Source organism: Lampetra fluviatilis, chromosome 9 (assembly GCF_964198595.1).
Source record: "Lampetra fluviatilis chromosome 9, kcLamFluv1.1, whole genome shotgun sequence".
NCBI classification, from domain to species: domain Eukaryota; kingdom Metazoa; phylum Chordata; class Hyperoartia; order Petromyzontiformes; family Petromyzontidae; genus Lampetra; species Lampetra fluviatilis.
The window spans coordinates 12039942-12050221 of record NC_136283.1 but is presented as its reverse complement, the minus strand read 5'-3'; the positions used below and the strand labels follow the sequence as shown (position 1 = coordinate 12050221).

Genomic DNA, 10280 nt, shown 5'->3' with positions numbered 1-10280 from the left:
TTACACGAGTACATCACGTTTCACTAACCCTACCAATCATAACCACGTGCCGCTTAACAAGCAAGCATGCGTTACTTTATTATAACCTTGTTAAATTCACGAAACGTATTAACTCTGTATCTATCACGGCTTTAATGGTGCTCTTTGTTGCTAACCGCTTGATGGCTTGGCCCTTCGGCTCTGTGCTTAGCAACCTTGTTTAAAAAAAAAATCATCAGGTTCAAGTTAATTTTGTGTAACGAGGTAAGAGATGAATACACAACAATGGTCTCATTTGCAAGAGTGACCCGGGTCACCAAAAAAATAAAGTACAGCAATTAAAGCAAATAGAAATCACAGCAAAAACTGGCACGAGAAATTCAGAAAGACTACTTGGCACAGCACTCACACAATCAGAATCTTTACTTCAAGTGTGCCGACCTTGTTCAAACCTTACTGGTCATCTGATTATCTTCAAATTTCAATTAATGTAATTTTTTCCTTTACGTGATATTATCATCATCACCTCTGATTATCGCGGTTGGCTACGTACAGTGTGAAAGAAGTTCAACATACATATACATACATAACCCAGTTATGACGAGGGTCTGCTTACTCACGTTTTAAAGCTACCGAGGAACCCGGGTTGGCAATGGAAACCTTGCCAATATTGGTGACATTGGAAACCACACAGGAATTCACTAAGGCTCAAGCCAAGGCGCAATGGCAGGCGGTGGGTAAGATTCCGATGCTGTTGACCTCATAGATTCTCATCACCCTATGGTGAGATTATGAGTTTCCAGTGCCGCTGCTCTGCTGTGGATACCACTGGTTTCTGAGGCTGCCCTGCTTTCCGTAGATCTAGACAAGGGCTCCCCACGGTTGTATAGCCATGCGACATTGGCCACTACCTTCGGGAGATCCTGCTCATCACATTGCATGTCTACCATGATGACGATGGACGTTTAGATTTGGGAAAAGTAATACATGCAAGGCATTTGTGAAATGTACAAGAATGCACAAACGTACCATTTTCGTTCATAAAAAATCAGGCTGAACCACGTTATTGTTTCATAAAATGATTATTTTCTTTGCTGGATGCCTAAAAATGTTCAAATATATATTATTGCATTAAATGCACAATTTTAGCTTATCTTGTACTGCGGTTATCAAAAAAGCAGAAGATGTTACAGCAATGGTTTCCATGACGCTATGCCAGAGAATAAATTGCATCTGACATCTCTTAATGGAAAACATCAGCATGTGGGTATTTAATGTCCAGACTTTCCATCTAAAAATATAGATTTAAAAGCCTCAACGGCCGAGAGGGCTGACTTGACACAGCCATCAAAGTTGGAATGAGTGAATCCGTCTCCTGCACACAGAATGAGAGGCTCCGCGCTCAGAACCATATGTCCTGCGCTCCCACCAACGGGCCTGGTCACCTGAAACACATCAACAATGCAATGCTAATTCGATTGTGAAGCGTATTCTCATCATGGGACCTCCTTTGCCAGTACCAAAATATACTAATAGGGTTTTTCCCCTTTTTTCTGGCAACAAAACTGACACATTTTGCAAGGAATCATGCTTACATTAACCACAATACTTGTCTCTGGTGTGGACCAATCAGTTTCAAAGACAATGCATAAATTATCAGAGTATTGTTTTTTGTTTGCATTTGACTGCAAGTATTGTGGTTAATGTAAGCATGATTCCTTGCAAAAGGTGTCAGTTTTGTTGCCAGAAAAAAGGGGAAAACCCCTATTAGTATAAGCGTATTCTCCTCAATCACGCTAGCGATTATTTTGTGTCAGCAAAGCATGTGTCCTCTGCCACTAACGGAATGCATGGGGACATACGGCTTCACACGTCGAAACAAACCAAGCTTGGACTACGTAATAATGTGAAGGTGATTCAAAATTGATTCTTGCATGGGATCGCGTGAGTAAAATGTGTGTCGTAAACCCTCCCCCACCCGACACAGCCAATTAATGAAATTGTCATGGGAACAAACTTGTACACCATGGAACACCACCAATAATGTTGGAGAGCGATCCACACACATTTAACAATTTGGTACGTTTCCTGTTACAACCAGCATCATCAGGCAGATGTCAGAATTTTTAAGTGTTTTTTTTTACCGTGATAAAGGCTGAGACTGCCGCGTCGCCATTGGCTGCCACCAACTGAGAAAACCACATGAGGTCCACCCGTTCGGTCTGGCAGAACCGAGTGCGACTGTCGTAACTAAATAAATCGTTTGGCGATGTTGATTCTGCATTGGCCATGGTGCATGAGCACGATTAACACCAAACAGATTCATCAACAACACTGCGGCCTTAAAAGGGAAAGACATGCACACAATTGCCAATGCTTCAGGCAATGGCCCTTCATTACACATTGAGAGCGGCCAAAGAGATGGCGTGAATAGTAGTTGGAAACTGCACTATACATCACGGGGGCCTGCTATAAATTACATTTTATAATTGTTTTCAGATGAACAGTGTTATTTACACAAAGGATCTGTTTTGTGTTAGTGTCATGCCACATCCTATCCAACCCATGAAGAACTCCACCACAACTTTATATATCAATACAATCCTATGTATGTAATGATAGCATGTATCCATGTACCTCCTTCATTTTCCCCATCCATTATAAACCGTATTTATGGTATTATTGTAGATTTTATTTAAAATTCCAGTTATTGTTCACATTAGTTTTTGTTTGACCGTCAACTTTAAATATTTTTTTTTAATACAGATGCCAAGCGGATGAAAATAATCAACAGCAGCCATTGCGTCCTCCTCTGAAGAGTGTGACACTGGCCTACCTGGGAATAGCGCCACTTGTGGCACTTTCCGTAGGCATGCTGAGGCAGCCCGGGCAGGAGCCTGTTCAGTTCTGCCAGAATGAAGGGCTGCACCACATTCACATCTTCATCCACGTACTTTTGCCCAAATGCCACATTTGTGTGGACCACCAGGGAAGGGCCCACTGAACCACATTCTGTGAAAAGCATTGCACATACAGGGAGCACAGGGCACACAGCCAATAGTGACGTTCACTTCACGACCATTGCAACAGGGCAGTGCTGAAAACAGTGAAATGTATTTCATGGTATACACCATTGACATAATACTCAAACTCTGAACATTCCTCATTCAATGGAAAAATCAGATCAGACATGAGATTTGAAATACATGTCAGCATAGAGCTACCGTGTACACAGCAGAACCTACCATCACACTTTCAACTCATTTGTTTTATGATCAGGTTGTGCTTAATTGGCAAACATGATAGTACATTTAATTGCCAATAAAACATGTGGGACATTAAAATAGCCTCTGAGTGTTATTCATTTCCCTCATCCACACCCCCCCCGTTGCCCTGCACTAGAGTTCAAGGTAGAGCTCTCCACAGAAGCGCCACTCACAACCTCCTCCTCTCGACACAAAGGACCAATACAGCCGCTTGCCGGCTTGCAAGCGACACTGAGCACGACTCGGCGCCTCATTTTCACGGCAATTTATTTCCATGAAATATTGTGCACGTTATGAAGCGCATTATTATTAAATTGAAAATGAGGATATATATCATACATTTATTGGAGATGTAAATTATAATGATAAAAACAGTTTAGAAACTCTGAAATTGGGCACAATTACTTAAGGCAAACTGGGATCTTTCTGATGAAGTAGAGGTGGTCGTCAGCGTTGTGGTTGCGAATCGGGGAAAGTTGATCGTGATAATGAAAGCGGCACGGCAATGCGCTGCGAGAGAACGGGTTTGGATCAGTGTGTACTAACCGCTGTGACATATGCATAGGAAACAAGGTCATGAAAAAAAATGGGAAAAAAACTGAAAAGCGTGCAGAGAAGCAAGGAGAGCCGTATACTCAGAGTGACATCGGCATAAGTTGTTCTAATTTCAATACGTGCAAATGTAAACCTATAGATGTTTACCTGAAGAGAAGACTGTCTAGCAGAGAAATTCTTCAGCTGACACGTTATGAAGTGAATGTTTCATAGGTTGCAGTGATGCCATGGTTGATTGTTGCGCTAATTTACACACGTTATGTGATGCCTTGTGATTATATTGCATTTTTTTTTTTACTCAAAGCAACAATTCCTGACCTTGACTTCGTTTCTTTTTGTTGACAGCGATGTAACGTATGACGGAGTTGTCCGAGACATATTTGGCAGTCCAGGGGAATTCAAAGTCAGCATCAGAATTATAGAAAAGGCCCAGCGCAAACCGCGAGGAATAAGTGGCCATCTCGAGGGCTCTGCGTTGATCTGCATTCAGCACTGACAACACCGTTTTACAAAGCACCATTAGTCAGCACACTACAGCGAACACATGCATTGAGATTATTTACATAAATTTTCTGCTATAAATGTCCAAATGATAAGCCACTTTGTTGAGCTATCATTTGTGGCCAGGCCACTTCTGAAAAAGAAGTGAATACCTCAGTGGGCTTTGTCTGATAGGATGGTGGATGGTTTCGTTTTATTTGTTTGTGTTTGGGTGATTTGTTTACCTTTCTTGTATATTGCACTCCTATCATGTTTTGTTTTGTTTGTTGTTGTAACGTTCTTACCCGCCCCTACTGAACATCTCTAAAAAAGAGCTTAATAGCTCATTGTATTCCTCCAGTATAAATACATATTCTGATTCTGATATTCTGAACACAAGTGTGCATTCAAAGTTGATAATCTGCACTACATCATAAACATTATCATCCATGGTAATTCTTCTGCTGGATGGAGGCCTCCCCAAACCACCACCACCTGTCGCGATCTTGCGATGTAATAATCCACCCAGCACTTGCACGTAAATGATTTCACTGCTCCATCTCAATTAAGGCCGAATCAACCCGGGGGGGGCAAGACCAGTTCAGATAATCACCACTTATGTTAGCTATGGCCAGGAATCGAACTCAGCTTGATGGGTTCTTAGCGCAGTGTTAAAACCACTACGCAACCATTCCACACAAATAACTGCATATTAGGGATAAGTTTTGGATTTTAAAAAAGTGGAATTCACATTTAAAGGAAAAGTTAGCATTTTTTTACGGATTTTTCAGATCATTTACATCGTATAATAACTGAATGTGGTTCCGCGCTAACAAGTGACATCACCCAATGCCACCACATTTTACGGGAACAGCATGAAAGTGACAAAATACAAGTGCTGTCACGTCATGTGACGTCTTACTTTTGGATCAATATGAAAGTAGATTTTCTTGGTATTATCCAAAATTTAATATCAAGGTACGATTTTATTATTTTTCAGATAACAAAAATCAGGAACACATCCCTGGTGTGGGGTGCATGGTATGTGGCCAATAATGTGGGTTAGGGCTTGCTCGATGTAAAAACCACCTTACCATTTAGACACATACTCAAACTATGTTGTATTTGATATGAGAAAAAAATGCATTCGGTGTTTCCCTAGCTTTTCCATAACTTCTGTGTATAATATACGAGTTCTTCTCAGAAGACAGGTAATCTAATAACGGATGTACACTTTCGTATTAATTTTTTTTTAAACCACTTGAAGCCACCTTAAGAGAAGTACGCTAATCATACATGATGAATACATTGCAGTGTAATAGATTGCATGCCTCCCTTCCCTGACCTTTGAAAAATATTTCCTTGATGTAAGACATCCCGCTCCTTGCACGTGATTAGCGAAACCCGTGCGATCTGGTCCTCTATTTCTGATATGCACAACATTCCTGCATGTGTGCTTAATGGACTTGGTGTGACCTGGTGCTTCAGAGTTGATGTGCATCATCTGCCAGTGTTTATTTGAATGGTGCATGAGTTGGACGTTGCTTTCCTTGAATGCAGTTGCTACTCAGTCTCTGCGCTGTTATGATTTATTTTCTGTCATTTCTTTTCACACCAAGGTTCTCTGCGGGTCATTCTTGTAAAACAGCTCACGGCTGAATTTGTCTTACCTGTGTAAAATAATCTAATCAAATGGAGTATAACCGAGATACGTACTGGCCTGCAGGTTGCCCTGCAGCTGCAGGATTTGTGGGATAGGCATGGTGAGGATGAGAGTATCGACGCAGGCCGATGAGCCGTCCTGATTCTCGACCGTCACCACCCCATCACCGAGATGGACTCGCTGCACGTGGTGGTTATACAGCACCTCTGCTCCTGTCAACACGCAGTGAGATGGCAAGGCAATTATCACATGCCAAGGCATCAAATAACCCTAAGGTAATCCCCATCAACAGATAGCAGTGCATATTTGAACCTTATGGCGGGACCCCGGGGTCCCGAATAAACGTAAATCAAAATCGTAATTAATTTATTGGCGACTCCGTCCCACCGCGCACATAAACGCCGCGACCCACCAGAAATCAATCCTCTCGTTCTTCTCCAAGCACCCGTCGTTGCCAAAATTGCCGTAGTCATAAACAAAACTTTTAAACTTTGATTAGCGCACCGTGTAGAGCTCGCCGAGAGAAATGGATTGCCGTATCGTTTGCCATCAACGGACATAAAATGACGTCGTTTGTGCGAGAGCCAGGGGCTTATGGGACCTCGGGGTCCCGCCATAAGGTTAATTTATCAGTCTATAAAAATACTTGATGTTTGTGATTATGTACACGTGTTCTCGTCAATGTAACAATATTCTTCGTGGACTTAGCATGTGATGCTGTTTTATGGATCCCAGCATAATTGCTGTTTTTTTGGCTGTACTGTATAGGTCTGCACTGTGTCTTCAGGTTACACCGCACGTAGTTAGGCAATATATATCTATTTTTTAATTCTCAGCACGTGGAGCGAAATTTTAACAATAATGCTAAACAAGTCGCAGTACAACCTGAAAATGCATCGGAGAGATATGGATTAACATCGCCTAGGTAAAAATCACGCGGAAACCACCCGATAGTGTTGTATCTCGGAAGCTAAGCAGAGTTTTAATCTAGATGGTGCGTTTCATGGGTGACCCCCAACATCCAGAAAAAAGTAGGATGTTGCGGGGAATTGAGGTCGCCATCTCCTGATTTTCCAGGGTATTGCAATATAGTTAATTACATATTAATTCACATCTGTATTCCATCTGTACAGGTGAAGAGTGTTGCCTCCCTCACGCACATGGATTTTCTCCAGGGACTCCGGTTTCCTCCCACGTGTAAAACTGCTCATGAATGGAGTTGGAAAAACTCCCCAATATAGAGCCACAGAACTTGGGAAATTGCTGGGGCAGGTTCTGACTGCCTTCCCGCTTGTCTGTGCTTTTCCACACCTCTGATTCTTTTAATCTAGTGAAAACTCTGCATGTTATAAATGTATAATTATATATATATAAAGCCCCTCATCCTTTGTAACATGGTTTACATCAGAACTTCCCTCTGTCTCCCACCCTGTGCTAAGTGCCTGATAATGCGACTTTCAAATACAGTATTGTACAGCGGTTACCTGACTCCTGAAGATAGTATTTCACCAAAGAAGAAGTCCCTTCTGGAACAATGAAGTGCCGGATGTTCTCTTCATACTCCTTCATCCCGTCGACTTGTGATTGAAGGGGATAAAGTATTCCCCTATCTAGGAGCTCCTCGTAAAACCTCCAAAGAAAAACACATGCTTTGATTATACATTTGAGCCAGATATTTAAAGTGTACATTTTAATAATAATTCATCGCAATCTTTGCATGTACAGGACGCTCACTTAAATGTCTCAACACAAAGGGTAACTGTGCCTGTGTGACACAAAGCGAACTCAGCAGCTGGCTTGCAAGTGAACATTAGTCTTCCATTAGGGCAACGTTGCTATGTGTAATCCCAATTGAGTAATACATTTTTTCGGATATTTTGGACTGTGACGATGGCACACAATGGCCTACCCTGCTATAATGATATCAGAGGATCTTTAACGTCCACTGTGACGCACATTATGCATAATATCTAATGATTAATACACCCGCAGGATTAACAATGGTAGGCAACCAGATTCGAACCGTGAACATTTGCAAGAAGTGGCGAACGCTCTACCGCTTGGCAATGTCACTGCCTACATTTTACAAACAAAACTTTATCAATGCACATATTAGCATCCACATGCAAAACTAACATCATACACCTCGCATCAATGGTATGCTGTTATTTATGAGGTTAAATGTTATCAAAGCAGCATTTATAAATATATTCCGCATATAACATGAATGGAAAAATAGAAATCTGATGTGTAATCGTCTAACCAATGTGCAGTGCAGAGTAGAGAACGTTCTGTATATATCCACGATGCTTTCACTCCCAGTGTTTTGAAAGTGTATGAAAAAATACGTTAGATATTAAACCTGTAGAATAATGAATATTAATCATATTTGGAGACTAAATAAGGGAACTATTGAAATATATAACGCATAGGCTTGAAATATAATCTAAAATTACATAGACACGTGGGATAAAAACAGCTGCAATAGCGCATTCTAGAGTAATAAAAGTATTCTAGAATTTGTCTAAAGTTTGTAAAGCATCTGGACACAGTGGCATGACCCTTACCCATGGCCTTGCCCATGTCTTGTATCAATAGAGACTAAATTCTACCCGTAAGCTCCACAAGGGCAAAACAATTGGTTTGTGAACCGAATCGTACCAATACATAAAACAAATTGTTTTTCTCAGTTTTTAATTTTGCACGTAAAACCATAAAATAAATAAATACTCCATCGCATAATCGTCCAAGTGATTTCCTGCTCAAGTGAGCAATGTGGTGGTGCTCAACTTTTTTTTACAGCCCTGAGCCAGTGGTGGAAATTCCACATTCCGGAAACAGGGGCAAATGCTATCCATCGGACAACCACTGGTGACTTACCCACAACGTGGTACTCATATCATTGACCCCGGAGGGATTATGGACTGACCAGGATATGTACTCGCAACCTTACTTTCGAAAGCCGCTCACGATGCCACTGAGTCACCTGGCCGGATGAATGGCAAGAGGCAGTGTGATGGTCGGTGTGATGTGGTGTGAAGGAATGGCATACTTCTCATGTTCCAGCCAATACGCTGGTGTGGCAGAAATGTATTGTGCTCCAAGGTCAGCTGAACAGGATTCATTGTTGGGGCTTCTACTTGTGCTCATTCTTCCACCTGAAAACCAAAACGTTCAAGTACAGAGTATGGCGTTTAAGCTTGTTTGTACTTTTAGTATAAATAAAAAAATTACTTAGAAGTTCAACTGTAGTTCACTCAAAATCATCCATTAGACTTCTAATCACAGTCACTTTATGGTTTATATCGCTCGAGCTGTTACACGAGACGCAACTAAATAATGCAATAAAGTACAGACGTGATGACATCCATAACCACGATGCAGTCAATCCTTCCTAAAGTGTTTTGTAAAACAAATAAAACATCATACCTGTCAACCCTGTATCAGTGACTACCTTATTAGAGACCAATTCAGATCTTATTGGTCGCCCCGTGCCCTTATAAATCTCAACGAACATCCTACAAAGTTCCATCACAAAAATATCCGTATTGAAACGGCTGTACGCCGTATGGACCTGAAAATATTTTATTTTTGTTTTCGTTACTTCATGATAGTAAATGAAATGCAGGTACTTAAACATAAGCAACAATAATCACGATATGTATATTTTTCTCTCTCAAAGGGACAATACTTTTATTGTGAACGCCATCCATCGTGTTGGGCGGCATGTGGTCTCCATAGAAACGGGAGGGGGAATGTGGTCCCCATGGAGACGGGTGGGCAAATGTGGTCTCCATGGAGACGGAAGGGGTTAAGTGGTCCCCATGGAGACGGGAGGGCAAATGTGGTCTCCAAGGAGACGGGTGGGGTTGAGGGCTGCGGTCTCCACGGAGACGGAAGGGGTTAAGTGGTCCCCATGGAGACGGGAGGGCAAATGTGGTCTCCATGGAGACGGGAGGGGTGGGGGCTGCGGTCTCCATGGAGACGGGAGAGTGACCCCACGCACACACCTGGGCCCCGGGCCTTGTCCCACAGGCGCACCGCGCAGCCGCTCCCTCGCCTCGCGAGCAGCGCCGCGATAATCGCTCCCACAGGCCCCGCGCCTACCACGAGAACCCGCGCCGCCATCGCCACCAAGCACCACCACCTCCCGCTCAGCCCGGGGTAGCAAGAGCGAGCGGAGTCACGAGCGGCCACGCCCCTAAAAGCCCTTCACGAGCAGCGTGTGAAGGCCGCGTTGGACCGCTCTGTCAGCACGCCGCAGACTTTCCTCACCCAACATGGACGGCTCCGCGCCTTCGTTCACTCACCACGGGCGTCTTCCCCACGCAACATGG

General features: G+C 42.7%; 1 protein-coding gene across 2 annotated transcripts; it reads right to left on the bottom strand.

Annotated features, from left to right (window-relative positions):
- Window positions 1-225: 225 nt before the first annotated feature.
- RNLS (renalase, FAD dependent amine oxidase) lies at window positions 226-10279 on the bottom strand. 2 transcript variants are annotated; one of them, XM_078859812.1, is made up of 7 exons: window positions 10051-10279; window positions 8996-9101; window positions 7428-7573; window positions 5997-6155; window positions 4119-4292; window positions 2816-2991; window positions 226-1424 (listed from the first exon to the last, which is right to left on the bottom strand). In XM_078859812.1, exons 2-7 carry the CDS (start codon window positions 9091-9093, stop codon window positions 1251-1253), a joined length of 927 nt encoding a protein of 308 aa, XP_078715938.1. In that variant the 5' UTR covers window positions 9094-9101; window positions 10051-10279; the 3' UTR covers window positions 226-1250. The 2 variants fall into 2 exon arrangements, with proteins under 2 accessions (XP_078715938.1, XP_078715937.1); XM_078859811.1 differs by having other exon boundaries at window positions 227-1424; window positions 9954-10279.
- Window position 10280: the final 1 nt, after the last annotated feature.

Bases quoted from the DNA above. Each gene is read 5' to 3' on its own strand.
- RNLS (XM_078859811.1), bottom strand. From the start codon at position 10,071: ATGGCGGCGCGGGTTCTCGTGGTAGGCGCGGGGCCTGTGGGAGCGATT. The intron at 4,293-5,996 runs GTACGTATCTCG...CGGTGTTGTCAG, and splicing joins GCAGGGCAACCTGCAGGCCA to TGCTGAATGCAGATCAACGC. The intron at 2,992-4,118 runs GTCAGGAATTGT...TGCTTTTCACAG, and splicing joins CAAAAAGAAACGAAGTCAAG to AATGTGGTTCAGTGGGCCCT.